The sequence below is a fragment of the Solea solea genome, chromosome 16, assembly GCF_958295425.1.
Source record: "Solea solea chromosome 16, fSolSol10.1, whole genome shotgun sequence".
Classification (NCBI taxonomy): Eukaryota; Metazoa; Chordata; class Actinopteri; order Pleuronectiformes; family Soleidae; genus Solea; species Solea solea.
In genome coordinates this window covers 9,517,373-9,534,102 of record NC_081149.1, presented here as the reverse complement: position 1 = coordinate 9,534,102, position 16,730 = coordinate 9,517,373, and the positions used below count along the sequence as shown (strand labels likewise).

General features: G+C 42.8%; 1 protein-coding gene across 1 annotated transcript in view; it reads right to left on the bottom strand.

The window, feature by feature from the left end:
- The window catches only part of plcl5 (phospholipase C like 5), a 100,578-nt gene extending 84,912 nt beyond the window's left edge, over positions 1–15,666 (bottom strand). The window contains 19 exon segments of the mRNA XM_058653216.1: positions 310–360; positions 528–629; positions 774–884; positions 1,292–1,343; positions 1,810–1,965; positions 3,029–3,171; positions 3,373–3,467; positions 4,061–4,267; positions 5,282–5,374; positions 5,650–5,772; positions 6,416–6,503; positions 7,250–7,429; positions 10,653–10,808; positions 11,159–11,310; positions 11,426–11,556; positions 12,726–12,900; positions 13,784–13,873; positions 15,224–15,380; positions 15,533–15,666. Coding sequence (XP_058509199.1) covers positions 310–360; positions 528–629; positions 774–884; positions 1,292–1,343; positions 1,810–1,965; positions 3,029–3,171; positions 3,373–3,467; positions 4,061–4,267; positions 5,282–5,374; positions 5,650–5,772; positions 6,416–6,503; positions 7,250–7,429; positions 10,653–10,808; positions 11,159–11,310; positions 11,426–11,556; positions 12,726–12,900; positions 13,784–13,873; positions 15,224–15,380; positions 15,533–15,660 — 2,390 coding nt within the window. The 5' untranslated portion in view covers positions 15,661–15,666.
- Positions 15,667–16,730: the final 1,064 nt, after the last annotated feature.

Genomic DNA, 16,730 nt, shown 5'->3' with positions numbered 1-16,730 from the left:
CGGACTGTGTCGTCGTTTTGTTTTAGAGCAAAAGCAAAAAAAAAAAACTACTTTCTTTTTTGTCAAAGGGCAAAAGGTCAAAGTCACTTAAAAACACGGATAACCCATTTACAAAGAAGAAAATATCACAAAGTAAAAACATTCAACCGTTAAAATGACATCATACAGTAGCAATATTGTTTAAAATCTGTTCAAAAATCAGCTGGAAATGCATGCACAATGTGAATGAGAATTATTTCTTGTCTTCTTTTTCACAAATACTGTAACAATGTAGGTTTTTGTTTAGACCTAAGTCTGTTTTTACAGAACACTTACAGACACACATGAAAATAAAGAGTCACTGACGTGCATGCTCTCATGCTGGGAAAAAAAATCATTATTAACATTTCACATTATAGCTATCTGAAAACAAAAGAGAAATTGAATGGAATTAAAACATGATAAATGTCAATGTGAGCGGGGCAAGATGGGAGGCAGGGTTCGTTTTGACGAGGACAGTCGAAGGTCACGACTGTTGGCCGCCCCACTGGCTCTCCACCGGCCGCCGGAGCAGCTCCTCCACGTGCCGCGCCACATCCATGGTGTCGTCCAGGTCAAAGTCTCCCTCCGTGTCCAGCATGGAGTCACTCCTGTCACAGGACGCAGAGACAACTCAGACAGAGCTGGTGCACGTCACCAAGACGCAGCAGGAGCAACGGGACAGGGCGCTCTTTTTTAAATTTTTTTTTACAAATAACACGTACGTGCAAACGTTCATACATTAAGTCACTCACATTGGCGGGTATATGCCATAGGTGTGGATGTGACTGACGGGTGCCGGGGACGCGCCGTGATCCATGTAGGTTTGGTTCCCGCTTGTTGGATCTGGATTGGCTGTAGCAAACCTGTGCACACACACAAACCCAAATAAAGGCCTGTGAGTCCGTGTTGCCTAAGCAACTGCCCACAGCGTGTTTTCCATTCCCCGCTGCATGATAATGGTCATTCAATGTGCTGCAGACGAACCGACCGTGGAGACAAGTGGGGAGTGGGGCCTGCGAACTAACAAGCCTAACTCTAATGATGAGCCAAAGACAAGCTCTCTCAGGAACCCTGGCAATGCTTAATTGGCCTCCTCCAACTCTAACAGCTAACTAATAGCTGATCTGAATTCAGGCTCCAATATTTAGTGATTAACTCTAAATGTTGCCATGGAGGGGACAAAAAAAACAAACTGGCCGTTTCACAGCAGTGGAACAGCAGGAATAGAGATGGCGGGAGGAAAAAGAAGAACAGGAAGCTGGATACTTACTCAGGCACCACTTGTTTGATCTGCGGCTTCACATAGCCGTCCACTGCTTTTGCTTTAAGACAAACAAGCATGGGGGGAAGAGAGTGAGTGACAGATCTGTGCAAAAACACCAACAGCAATCAAGTATGTGACAGTACGTCTACATGCACAGCTCATGACACGCAGTCGAGCTACGGCCACATTTATTGGCCGCGTCGGTCTGACTCCGCCTCTGTAGGTGGCGCTGTATCGCCCTATAGGCGAGTGCGTATTGAATCAGTTTCCTGTTGATCTTTAGGCGGAAGGTGAGATGCTGAGAGAAATGTTGGTGCATGTGCAGAACGCCATGTCCGACCAAGCGTATACATACAGGAATAATTGGACTATGAATCACATTATCCAAATTAGTCTGACTAAGACAAGCTTGATTCTGTGTACGTGACTAAACCAAATCATTGCTTTTTGTTGACTTTTAACATGCATGTAAACACACTGATATTGTCACATGTGATTCAAATGAAGGGCAGGGAGGAGCTTACAGAGTGGTGGGGTGTAGTATTTGGAGAACACCTCGTCCTTGTGTCTGTCGGGGTAGAGGAAGAGGAGGTGATTGAGATCACTGATGCGGTCGGCCAGAGAGCGAATGGAGAAGTCTTTGGTTGTGTAGGGCATCAGGTTCCAAACCATTCTCTCACCTGGAGAAACGGCAAAACTGTGATTCCAGTTGGAGAATTAAATAAGCTAGATCATGTCTTCTCACACACACGTGACAGATAGCAGAGGTTAAGTGTAGGAGAACTGTTTTGTTGTGCAGCGTAAAACTAAGCAAACTAGTTATTGCAATTAAAGTCCTTAAGTGTGATGAAGACACCTGCTTCATAAGCATGTAGGGCCTGAGGGCTGGAGGCACTGGCAGTGAAGGTGTTTTTAAAGAGATCATTATTAACCCTTAAACGCACCCTTAGACACATTTTTGTGTTTTTGGCTTTTAATTTCTGGAATATTTCATGCATATTGTTAAAAAATGTATGCCAGGTTGTGCATTTTTGAGTGGGGTTTTTTTTTTATTTTTTATTTTTAGTCTATTGTAAACAACGTCAACTGAAATACTCACACTAACACACCTACACACAAAAACGTGCTAATTGAAACCCGTTCACCTCCCTGTTTTTTAAGCATTGTAACAATTGGCAATTGGCAATTTCAGGGTTAAAACCTTTGGAAATTCATTAATATATGCAACATAATGCATACACACAAATGTTTCTGCTAATCGTTCACATAGTTATACCAGGCTGCAATATTTAAAACAAAAATAATAGAGTTTGCATGAAGTGTATTGAACATAACTCATTTAGTGTGTGTTTTTAGACCATAAAATGAAAACTGAAATAAAAATTATACAATTTTTATAGCTTCATTTTTTTATGAACACATTTTGGTGCTCTAGGTGTGTTAACGTAACCTTTTTAATTAAAATTTAAAAAATTAATTAAAAATAATTTTAGGGTTAATATTCTGCTACAAAAACACTTTTACGTGTTTTGACATGCAGTATGTAGACTCCCCGATATACTGTATACATCCACGTTGGGATAAAGTTAATGAAATATAGAATGATAATTGAGCTAATCATGAATGGACAGGAAATCATCCATTATGTGAACATTTTCATTTTCCAAATGGCTGGATGGAAAAACTGCATCAGTCAGTGTCCAGGTGCAAACCTTCAAGGATCAGAAGAAGATCACATCATACCTGCTTTATTGGGATTTTCTGCCACCCAGGCTATCGTAATCCCTCCAATCTCAGAGTCACTAAAGCGCAGGAGAAAAGTACCGTTGGGTTTGGACATCAGCATGTCCTGAGCCTGCTGCTTGTTCACGAAGCCCAATATGGCTCTGAAAAAAAAACAGAGACAGAGATGCACAGAGAAGATCTCAGGTCCAGTGTCACAGGTTTCCATGGTAATTTCATATACTGACTAAATAGGAGCAGGGGGAAAAAAAGTACTTTCACCGAGCATGCACTCTAGCTGTCAAAATGAAATAAGAGAGGTGGTGTTTTTATTTCTTTGTCCTGACTCATTTTTTTTCACTTACCCATCATTCCAGTGTGGTTTGAGATGTTTTTTTGTGAGTTCCATCACACCATCAAACCATTGCCAAAATGTGAAGTTCCTCCCCGGCAAGCTTTCCTGCAGAGGAAAAGAGTTATGAGGTATGTGTACATCTTTTATATCATGCTAGATTCCATCCATGCAGTCCAGGAACGAGAAAAACATGTCCTCATCGCCGTTCTTGTTTATGGTTTCACTAAGAGTGCAGCCGAGCCTGGAAATGTGTGTATGTGTGTGTGTGTGTGTGTGGCATGCACACAGAGTCTGTGAAGCGCTTGAAACTTGATGTTCCTGTAGTCTAATGAGACCGATGGTGTGTGCTGAATGTGAGTGTGTTTTCCGCCATCGCCAGCTGCTTTGAACCAGAAAATGAGGCCTCCAGCCTTTCAGTGTGTGGACAAACAGGTCCATTAAGACAAAGACCTGGCGACCAACGAGGCGCTCTCACTTAAGTTGACTCCAGAATAGGGCAGTAGGGGCACTGCAAATGGAGCAAGGAAATACTCTTCTGTGTGAATGACCGACGGTAAATCATTCTGTTCATGGCAATGAAATGGCTTACTAAAACAGGCCTGGGGGTATTTTAAACATGCAAAGAGGGGGGAAAATCATTCCTTGGTGATTTTCACATGTATTTGTATTCATAAAAGGAAAATAAAATTGGTGCTGACCCTGTTAAACTGCGACCAGGTCATTGTCATGTTGCGGTAATCGTCCGGGTTGTTGCTGGAGCTGCTGAAGGCCTTCTGAGCCAGGAAGACCAGGTTCTCGTCAGACAGGCCTCGGTTACTCTGCACTTCGGCCTTGTACTTCATATTGATGGCATCACACAACTGAGGCCAGAGCACTTTATCTGGCACGAGGAAAGGCACCCGTCCCTGCAGAAAGCACAGGATTTACAGGGGGCTTTACTGGAGGCAGGGAGGCAGCAGCAGAGGGTAACACCATCAACGCTGACCACATACACAAGAGAGCAGGCAGTTTTTTTTTTATGTTGCTTTATGGACTCCGCAAGCATTACCACATGTTCTTTATGTTACTTTGAGATTCGCTAGGCAGAGTCATGCATGTACGTAAACAATACTGAGACTACCTTGAAAGCCTGGGAGGTCGTAATTTTTTTGGAACCCTCGGCGAATGTTGTAATTCCATGTCTTTAACTCTTTCATCGTGCTCATGTCATGAGCTAACTATTCAAAATGGCTGCTCCAAGCAAGCACAGGATGAAAGCTGACTGTAGTTTTTACTTTGCCTTTTTTTAGAGCTCGTCTTTTTTAACACAGTATTTTCCGACAGGCGTTTGTGGACATGTTGCAACAGAGGACTGAATTACTTTGCTAGTTAGTTAGTGAACTAATTATTACACACATTACCTGACTTTAGGTTTCATAAAGTGATGTGGAAACTTGATTGCAGTTAACTCATGTGTCGTCATTCCAGTTCTTAGTTTTTTGGTTCGTTTTTTTTAAGGTAAGGAAAACTTCCTTTGGTCTAAAATAACGAACCTAAAAACTAAGTTCAATCAGTAGTGAACTTTCACAGCATAATCCAGTTCTTACTTTAAGACAACTGGGATGACAACAATAACACATCATGTGCTATGGAAACCATGCTCATCAATAATAATAATAATACTCACAATAATGATAATAGTGTGTCACCAAGACAAACTTACAATGAAATAACATAGGATTTGGTGATATCATGTTCTATTGTTGTAATATTTTGTTTGTTACTGTAGCACAGGACAACATATGTTATGCCTAAGTCCAATAATAAAACCTTAAAATAGTCTTAAAATACAGTAGAAGCTGCATTGGAGTCACTCGACACATACAATCAAAGAGTTAATGTGACGCGTGCTTGTGGAACATCGACAGACAGTTACTCACTGGCTCAGCAAAAGCGTTGTCCCACAAAACCGTTGCTGTGGCGTTATTGTCTTGACTACCATGAACTATCACCACGACAGGAAGTGACAACGTCTGTTCAGAGAGAGAGAGAGAGAGAGAGTGGATCCTGTCAGTGTGAACAGCGTGACACGGTCCATAAAAACTGAACACGCCGCCACCGTAGACCTGCAGCTTAAACAATAGGAGGCCTTTAAAACAAACATCGTTAAATCACTGGGGAGAACACAGATAAGGACTGGGAAACTGAAGGGTATCCTCAAGCTCTTTGTGACCCGGGCTTAGAAACGTATAGATTGCTATTTTTTTTTGGCGAGACCGTCTGTCACCGTGTGCCTGGACTCTCTTACCTTCACTTGGAAAACAAGCTCGTTGCCTCCGACACTGAACTGGGACTCGAACAGAATGGTGAACTTCTCTTCGGTGACAGACTCTGCCCCTCGTCTGTCCGACCGCTTGATCCTCTTCAACGACTACATGGAAGAGGTCATGTGTGACAATTAGGAATACCGTACACTGTGTGTGTGTGTGTGTGTGTGTGTGGCAGACAAAGAACATGTACATGCAGTACACGCATGCATAATTCACTTTAGAGTCGCACATACAAGCCCGACATGTAAATAATCCATGTACTGTAGGGCTCTGGGGACCGCATGTATGATGTAAAGAGACGCTTTACTGATGTTTTATGGTGATGAGTTGCTACATGCTGTACTGTACTGCAATAGCTGCACTGCATGAGGTATGTAATCCTGTAAAAATCCTGATTTTAATCCATTAGAACTACTTATTTAAGTTATAATATAGCAGCACAAGGTTATTTGCCAGCCCTGGAAGAGATTTGTTTGAACATTTTGTTCAAAATAATCTGTAGCTTTTGAGGTGGGCACTTCAGTGAATAATCAATAGTGGCCTTGTACGCTGCATTGACCAGCTTAGTGAACATATATGTGCATTGATGGTAAACAGGGGACTTAAATGTGCATATTTAAGCAACAGTGTCATTTCTGCAGGCAAGTTTCTGCAATACGAAGGACGTGGCGCTCATTTCATTTCCAGTTTAAGACGAGTGATCTCCGCTGCTCATGTAGATATGAGGCACTACAATCAACTCACCATGTTCCTGAAGTGGGCGCTGAGAGTGCCTGTAGTCTGGTGGTACTCCATCACACAGTTATTGTTGAGAATTTCTCCACTGCTATCACTGACAGAGACAGAGAGAGAGACAATCACAAAGCTGTGTGTGGAGAATTACAGCGTTATATTTACAGAAATAATTACAACGGAGTGATTCTCATTTGAAAGGCAGGAGTGGCATGAAAGATGTGCTCGGTGTGTCTGGATGAAGCCCAAAATGTGAACGGCCACCGTCTTTTCTACGGGAGAACATGGCGAGCAGATGTGTCTGGGCTAAAGTTTTAGATGAGAAGCAGCACATGACGGCAGATTGTGTTCAACTTCTCCCAACATTTAACCACTTGCTGTCTGGCTACACTGAGCTACACTCCTGGAAGGTTTGTATTAGCCAGGAGGAATGTGGACTGAGACTGTGGAACAGGCTAAATGTGGATTCTGCATCCACACCATAGATTCCTCTGAGGAATTGTTCAAGTTCCAGCCATGTCTCTGCGGTGAGGTCTGGAAACACACTGGGCCCCGAGTTCATCCTGGGATTTTCGTAGAAAACTGCGGACACTGAGGGAGCAGAACACAGTGTCGCCACTGGAGGAAGTGGGGAAACTAAAAGCAATAAAAAGTGAAACACATGGATTGCACGGTGCTGATGTGATTTGAAAGCACTTGCGTCAGCACTCGTTGGGAACATCTATGATGAAAGAGGTGCTAAATGTCAACAAGAAAGGAAAAGACTGACGGCAGAAAATCCTTAACATGTTTGTGTTTTATTAAATCCACTCAAATATGAGGGGGGAAAAAAAGCACCAGACTTACTTCCTCGTGTTCTCGTTCTTCAGCAGTGCCTTGGCTTGCTGTTCACTGATGATGGTGGCTTTGACCTGCGGGGGATTCATGTGCACGTTCAGCTTCCCGCCCACTAAGAGGCGCACTGTGGCGGCAAACTTGGTCTGGGTTTTTAACACCTGTGGAGGCTGTTTCTCGATAATGAAGGTGCTGTGGAGACAAACAAAGATGAGTTTGAGTGAGTGGTATAAGAGCAAAAGATCTTATTAAAATGAAAAAAAGAAAGAAAGAAAAGGGGTTTGTTCACAGGCTTTACAGCCTATTTCATTCCTTCTTGTGGTGTTGGTTACAATGCAGCATAATTGTCCCAATAAAAGTGGATCTCAGTAAAGGCTGAATCCTAACTAAGATTGTAGAAGGCTGCAAATGGGTTCAAACACATAATGTGAGTCACGCAGGTTGTAAAAGAAAACACATTTGTTTGATAATGTTTGTGAGAAAATGCCTTCACAATGATGATTAAGACTTCAGCCGCGCACTGTTTTGGTGGGAAAACGTGGACAAAGATTAAGAAAGGCAGTGTTCCACTCAGATGCAGGTTTTAGTCTTTGAACGGTAACCATGTGCTTTATTAGAGGGGTGATAAAAGTAATTCATTCTAGTACCAGAGGTAATGGTTATTTTCTTCTCACAATCTGCTTATGTCTAAAGCTTTTTTTCCTGATTTCCACATTGATACAAACGGGGAGAAAGAAGAGAAACAACAGCAGACACAGAGTCATAATTCAGCCTCCAGACTCAGAGGAAGCAAACACATACTGCTGTTGTGATGAAGCTTTCAGCGCTATGTTCTGTAGCCGGACTAAGTGGTGCTTCCTTCACCGGTTAAAAAAGCTCTCAACGTTTCAGGCTGAAACGACATATTATGGAGAGAGAAGGTTGATAAGGAAAAACCTGTATCACTGTCCGTAGAAAGTCACAAATCTCTGTGACAATGACATGATTCCATGCAGGGGAAACCGTACGTGCGAGAGGAGGCCGTCAAAAACCGCACACACTCGTGCCGTCACGCTGCTTGATCCGTGTCTCTGCAGATTTCTTTAGGTGCATTGAAGTAACATCATCATCTGCCTTCTGGGCACATTCACATTCAGGCTTGTTTCCTTGTTCACCCTCCTCCTCAATCTGCACTGATGGGGTTTGAATGACGCATGGATGACACAGTGGAGTGTGTCGAAAGCCATCTCGGGCTTGCAGAGGGACTTGCTGCGTGGCTCAGAGGGGTGGGGGGCTGGGGAGCTGGGGGGCTGGGGGGCTGGGGGGCTGGGACTTTAACACATATAGACAGGACGTGCACTTTAGCGCACTTAGACTTGCATGAATGTTGCTTCAACAAAGTCATTCCCCGTCGCCACCGCAGTCTGTTTTCAATTAGAAGATTTTCATAAAACTGAATGCCAAATGGTTTGTGGTCAGCCTTTGTTTTTTTACATTACCATTATGTATTTATGTATTTATTTGTTTTTGCTGTTAGTGGTGCAGAAAGCCATTGGCATGCCATTGGCATGTTGCGCAACAACGGCCCTGACAATCACATAGCATGAAGCAGGTCAATGTATGTGTTGTCTTTAAACTGCAGGAGCGCATTAATACGCGGCTGCAAATGCAAAGTAAACGCATCAAACTGCCATTGCTTCACAATGAACACAGTTGGAGCACGATACTTGTATTCTTTGGCTGTTGTTTTTTTTATTTTAGATGTTTACAATGATCATTACAATGTTGACATTATAGCGTATGTCTACATTTCACTTTTTCCCTGATTCAAGTTGTTTTTATTCATCATAGTTTTATTGTAATATCTCAGTCCCACCCATACAACTGTCAGGCTCTACAGTGCACAGGGTGGGTTTTTTACTGTGCAGCACAGAAAACAAGAATCTGTGAGTATCTGTCTGCAAAAAGGACAACATGTCTTATATTGCAGGGTTACAGATGTTAGGCAACAGCGTGCACACACTGCAAGCGCCTCTGTAAACTTTTATGTGCTCTGCTGATGCTTGGAAAGTTATTGATACTCCACACAGCATGAAGTCAGACTGTGGTTTTTGTTGTTGTTGTTGCTGTTATTTGTTTGTTTGGCCGCACCTTCAACAGAAACTGAAAACCACTTGCTTGTCTGGTGCGCTTCTCACAAGCTCAGTGAACAACAGTTTCCAGTATTACACTGCACTTACCGTGACCATGGTAACCACTTATGGGTTTTAACATAGACTGAAATCTTACAGATTTAAACATAAAGCTGAAATATCCTCTTAGTAAAGCGAATACGTCTTACTGCTCAAAGAGTACGGACTGAATCAAACAAAACATGCCACACTTTCTGTGTTCAGTAGCTTCCCTCATGTGGATTTAATCAATGAATGGATACATTCAATGTCTGAGTCATTTCATCTCCTGCTCTGTTGTCCAACAAACGCAAACCAAAGTTGTGTAAACAGGATTTGCCATACATGTGCATACTTATAGGCTACTGATACTGACCTACATTCATGCCCTTAAAGGTATAGACAGCAATTATGACCCATCACATGTTTTGGTCACTGTCTGCACGGAACAAAGAGCCCCGTCAATAGGAAACAAAGGCACTATTCAGTCGATCAGCATTTGTACTTTGTATTTGCACAGGACAACAAGGAGATGAGAAATGTGGGGTAATGGGAGCACAGCACAACTCACTGTGCAGAAAGGAAAACAATTAAATAAATGCAAAGAACTGCTTTGACATATATGAGGATACGAGTTTGAAGGTTTAAGCCTTAAACACTTAAGCCTCAAAAAATCCGTCTGGACTTTTTTGCTTATTTTAACCATAAAAGACCGGAAAATGTCCTGTGACTAAGTGCTTTTGCCCATTTTTCCACAATAACTTTCAATATCTGAAATATCTCAACTGACTGCATGTTAAAATAGTCTATTAACAATTTAAAATGAAGGATAAAAAACTCTCTGCTCGCTGGCGACAAAGGCGCTGATTCGCTGGTTTCCTGCGACAGCACAAGTGAAATGACTGTAATAAGCACATGTTGGCTTTGACGTGCAACTTCTCAGCTTTCAGAAACTCGGTGTTACAGGGTTAGAACAGATGCTGGTCTGTGTCGTTTTTCTCTCGTGTTATAATGTATGATATGTGTGTGACGGCTGATAAGATCTCCTCATTTCTGCCATATTTATCTTTTGCTTTCAGCTAGTCCAGTTGTTAGGGTTGCTGCCAAAGCATAATCATAAATTAGGAGGATAAAGCTTATGAGGGAGCTACTAAAATGATCTATTTCCCAATATCTTGTCTTGTAATTCCCCAAATTTGCTTTTTCAGTCATGAGTTTTTACAAAGAATAGATGAACAGATAAAACACACACATACTAAACATACCTTGTGACCAATGCTGAAATGATATCTGTGATAGTACTGTTGAGTTCGTTGAGGAGCTCTTCGATGGGGCCGGGGATGGGCAGCTGTTGTCTAAGGTGCTCTGCTCTCCGGATCTGCTGCCTGTTCTGCCAAATGGTTTCCGCCAGCTTCTCACACCTGACACACATACAATGTGAATTAGGCCTAAAATACAGACATGTGATGGATTTCCATGTGTGTGTTTTTATGCACATTTTTAAAAACCTGAATGGACCAGGGGAACATTTGTGCCACCTACTGCTTATCTGCACCAATGAATTGAATAAAGTCTCTTCATACTTCATACACAAACACAAAACAACCAGGTGGACAATGAGAGATTACAAGATGTCAACACATGTCTCTCTTATTAGGAGTGAAAATAAACCCAGTGGGAGTCAATTTCATGCTTGTAAACCTGTGACCCTTTGTGTTTGCGAGGGAGTCTCGTGGCTGTGATCTTGGTGGGAGGTGGAGGAGAGACTCACCAGGACTGCAGGATGTCCAGGCCTCCCTCTGGCGGGCCCCCGTTGCCCGCCAGCTGTTGCCGTCTCTTCCACTGGATTAGCTCGTCATCCAGAATGATGGTCTGCTGCTTCCTCAACAGCTGCAGCGTTTTCTGGTGCTTCTCTGCCAGGTCCTGTGCACCAAACGGACAAAGACAGCGCACCACTTCAGAACCATCGAATTCACAAACTCACACACACATTCAAGAGGAGTCACATGTTGTTTGTACAGCATGTTGCCGTCTTTACCAGTCTGTATTTCTGTAGTGTGTTTGCCTCTCTGGTCAGCCAAGCCTCCACAGTTGCCCTCTTGCTGAGGAGGGCGGGCTCCCGTAGCTGTCGGTCAGCAGGGGGCAGCGTGGTCAGGCTGGTCAGCTGAGCTGTGGAAGGATGGGGGGGGTGGGGGATGAGTTAGAGATGGAGGAAAAAAATAAAAGTAAAAATATTTTAGCGGTGCACATACTGTGAACATTATTACCCTGAGAGGAATAGCGATTGACTCGAGAAAAGCTACTTGTCGCATAATGGAGCCGTCGTATAAGAGCTATAGGTGATGTTTTTTGAATGACGGCGTAATATGGGAATTAGGGAATCTCTATCATCATGCTGCTCATCTAACATAACACAACAATGATTTTTACAGTTCCACACCTTGATATTTCAAACCTATGACATATAGTTTGCTTAACATTCTGCTTTTCAGCATAAAACAACAGTTTTCAGTTTAACTGTGCACTATATTGCAGAGAATGAGCTCCTTGCAGGTGACCTCTGTTTGACGAATATTTTTGTTTTTATGTTTCTTTAATGGTTAATAAACCAGTATGGAGAAGCTCTTTAACCCAAATGACATTTTCAATTATTATTGATATCTGTGAATTTTCAAATTTACTGTTTTACAAAAACAATATTAAAGCACATTATTATTTCTTAATTTAGATGTCAAATTATTGTTATTTACTTGCATTCATGGACAGAAAAAATAGTTTTAGTGGTTGACTTCTCAGAGAAGAAGCCCAGTGAGCCGGCTCAAATTTGGGTATAAAAAGGTGAATTCAGTTTGTTATTTGCCAAATAAATAACAACAACCATTTTAGTTTCCCACAGATAAAAAAAGGTTTAATCCCAGTTTTAAACTGGTTCTTGATCATTGGGAATATATTTAATTGGCATTAATTCCTTGGTCAGATGCACGCAGATTTTTATTAGCTTCCACTCTGATGGGCGATGCAAATTTCAGCATCATCTCTGTCCGTGACAAGCACTCATTTTCTAGACATTAGCCGTAAATGTCCGAGTGATCACCTGAAAGAGGGAGCGATATAAGAGGTACATTAGACATTATCCCTGAGCTCCACGCTGATGTTGTTGTTTTCTTCTTCCTCTGACTCATTTTGTTTTCAGTGCATCAGTGATGTACAATTCATGCAGCGGAGGGAAAAAAACAAACACTACAGGGCAGGAATAACCACGGGCAATTGTTCAAAAATCTCAAGTATATCTGCTAATTTCAGTGTGAAAAATTCAGTTAATAGTCCTGTGGTCTCACCCTGAATGCGGAGACTCTCCTGGTACTGGATGATGAAGTATTCCTGGTTGTGCTGGAGCTTGCGCAGATCATTCTCCGTGTCCTGGGTCATCAGGCGGAGCTCTTCAAAGGCCTGATTGATCTGCTGGTATTTCTGCGACATGCTGTCCATTATCCCGCCCACCGGTGAGCTTGACTGTCAATCAGAGCGTGATGTATAAATTGTCAGTTTCAGAATTCATAACGTGGGTTCTCCATTGGACGCTGAAGGGCCTGTAAATTGTCCGTCGCTGGATAATTTACGATAGTTGTTAAGGGAAACGGCTGACCACTGTTGTGGAGCGAGTCGGGCTCGTGGTAATATCCACAGGGCAACGGGAGCAGGGATATAAAATTTATCTGGACGAGTCACACTAACCCTGGCACGCTGGTCGAGGATGTTTGACAATAAAAGCCTCAGAAACCAGAAGCAAAGGGAGAGGGAGGAAATGCATTTGCTTATCACTCTGAGACAGACTGCATGGTCAGTTAAAGCTCTGAACAACAATACCACGGTGCCTAAAGGTTCGGACTAAACAGGGTGGAATTCAATCAGGCCAAATATGCATTCCGCTAATAGAAAAGGCATGTTGTGACTGGAAATCAATTCAGCCCAGGAGCTGCTGAGAGTCAGATGTTTTATGCACTGCTGCCTTTAAGGTTTTACAATTCAGTGCTTGTTATAAACCATGAAATATTTAATTACCATTTTTGAAAACCAAACAAACGGTTGCTCTCGGGAAGCCAAAATACTGTGTGATTGAGAAAGAGTGAGTGTCTTTATATACCATATTTATAATAATCTGTAGACTCTGGAAGATAAATGGAGGAAAGAGAGACTAGTTACCCAATTACCTCTGAAGCAGTCACCATTATGTAGTTGGTGTTCCCAGGCTTCAAGGGCGATGAAATGAATAATGCATAAAGAAGCCACAGGTGTTTGCAAGTATACATTTCAGTGAGGGACAAATGAGCAGGCGTGTGCGCGCAGGTGTCGCCCTGCGTGTGCATCTCACAGTACAAAAAGGCAGCGCACTCACATTTGTAGCCTCTCTGACGAGCCTCTGCTCCGTGTACAGGATGTGTTTGATGCATCTGACCAACTCCAGAGGACAGCGGTCATACGTGCTCTGAAAGACAAGGAGCACATGTGCCGCGTTAAGGCCTGTTAGCCCCTGAAGAGTGGAGCGGCCGCTGCACACAGGGCTCGCCAATTTAGTCGCATCAAGGGAGCTCGCTAAGTTCTGGAGCCACCGCTGCAGACGCACTACAACCCATTAGATAAGCCTAATGAGACCCATCTCTGAAGCTCATCACTCTTTATATAGAGACATGACTCATATACACACACACACACACATTCACACAGTGGGGTGGTTTAAGTTTACAGTAATACTTTACACTTTCACTTTCAGTTTTAAGAAGAAAATAGAATCACTTAGTATAGCTGTTGCCGTTTCCTGTTTTAAGTGAAAGAATGAGTTCACATTTTCATTATACTTGGTGGTAAGATGAGAAAACCAAAAAAAAGAACACAGGGGTATCAACATTAGTTGTTCACTTGCATTAGGAATCATTTTTGAAAGACAAGACAAACTCTGACGTAAACGTGGTATAAACCCTGCAGAAAACACGCCATGCATAACACTCTGTCCTCTGGATACACCAAACAATGTGGTAGGAATTCAGGACTACAATTTCACTGTGCACAGCCAGCCCTCTCACCCTGTTTCTCTGCCTGGATTGGGGCAGGGGGAGAAGACAAACAGAAGAACGGATCTGTGAGCAGGGAGCTGGATCATAAATAGCAGTGCTGGCCGGCTACCAAGGCCCTCGCTTGTGTTGTCCTCTTGTTTTTCTCCTGGTGGATACAACCTGTTCCTGAAACATTTTGTGCGCTGTGCACTTTTTCTCAGAACAATTACAAGGGAGGTTGTCAGAGCTGAGCGGCCGTGCCTTCTAACCACTTGCTTGTCATCTTGTCAAACTGTAAACAAATACAATCTCGGACATAGCTACAGTGCGGACACGAGGCCCTCTGAGTTTATTCGACGATCACATGGACACTGGTCCTTTTATGTTTTATGTATTTATTTTTTATTTTTTAATGTTTAGCAATACAAAATATAACCCATAATCAATTAAAGAGCATAGACTTCTTCCATGACACAAGAAAAAGTAGGTCAGAATATTTGAAGTGCCAAGTTAATTCTTCATCACTAATAAATCTGATAAAAACTGTCAGCAGGGTTGCTGCTGCCTTTGGTCTTTGGTTCCAGCTTTGGCAATACTGACCTCAGATCCCCTGTCTGACGGCAACCAAAGCCTTAAAGTGAAACAGGCTGTATGAACCAGACAGGGTGGCATTATTTTTTTAAAGCAAATGGCAATAAACCAAAAGATAAATATAATATGGTTCTACCATATTGAAGTACCGTACCGTTCAAATTGCAGTTGAAGTACGTTTCCCAATGACCTACCTTGAGCTGGCTGGCGTAGTGTCCCAGTTTGATTTTGAGGAGGAAGCCGTCTTCTCCCACCTGGTGCTCAGCCTTATTCTGCAGCTCCTGTATCAGACTGTCCAGCAGGCGTTTGGCCTTGAACTCCTCCTGTGGGTTCTCCAGGTCTATGACATCCCTAAAACAACACACACACAGAGTTAGTGAATGAATGCTAAGAAAACAGAGGAAAAATTGATCAAATAGTCTTTCATTGGCAAACAGACAACACAAACATGACATCAGGCACATGGGCATATCTGCACAGGCACTCTGGTTCTGTTGACTCACCAGAGCTGGCCCTCTATCCACTGGGACAGATAATGTCGCACCTCAATGGGGAAGTGCTGACCGTACAGAGACTGCATCTGGTGCAGAGCATCGCCCTGCAACTGCTGGGCCTGGATCCACACTGCCATCTTCAACACCCTGGAGGGCCAAACAGGGAATGGACATAGTTATTGTTGACGTTTCGCCTCCAATTGACAGCTAATCCTATCGCAGTTGAAACTGGGATTTCTCCTGAAGCATGGAGCTGCAGTGCAGTAAGAGCAGTATTTGAGTTTTTGTGGAAAAATATTACCTATCATCTTAACCCTTCTGTGACCATCCTGGGCAGGCAGCCTCATTATCTTGATGGTCATATGAGGGTTAAACAGCTCGAAAAGACAAACCAGCCTATCCTAACTATGCAAAGGTAAAAGAATGACATCCCTTCTGTCTGCACAGGCCATTGTCATTCCCCGACTCACTTGGGAAAGGGAGGGGTGAGCGCTACATAGAAGGCACTCTACATAGAAAACATCATGGAGAGCAGAGAAACCCAACAATTCACACAATGAGCACAAACACTAGGCATCAGTTTAACAGAAGAAATCTCTGACAGAACCTGACTCAAAGATGTGCAGCCATCTGCCTCGACCGGTTGGGGTGATAGGAAAAATGGGAGACAGAGGAGAGGTGGGGGACAGAAAGGGGGGAGAGAAAGGACAATGCTAGGTGGCAATGCACTCACTCCCCTTTCAGCTTGTTAGTATTAAGGCATGCACATACTCTTTTTCGAGGTGGCAAGAACAAGAACAAAGTTAGTTCTGGCCAGAACAAGAGAAACTCAAGTGCAGAACTCCTGGGAAGTCCTCAGAGGGAATTTCCACATTAACCACACCTACTCTAACTTTTTAAAATCACAAAGAACAAGCTGCAAGAACAAGCAGAGAAAAGTGTGTATGTGTGTATGTACAGGCCTTTAGGCAGTTTCCGGTTAAGATGTTCCTTCTTTAAGCTGACAGAGCACACGGTTGGTCAAACTAATTTCTGAGCCTGGATTTCAGACATGTTTTTGTCAATGACGTCTTATTATTCTGTGTACTGGCTTCTTCTATTACTTAGGGGTTGGAACTGTGGTGCATGTGTAGAGCCACCAGTCCAGTAATAATAAGTTGACTGCTGATCACATTATCTGTCTGTCTGAGTTTGAGAAATTCAATTT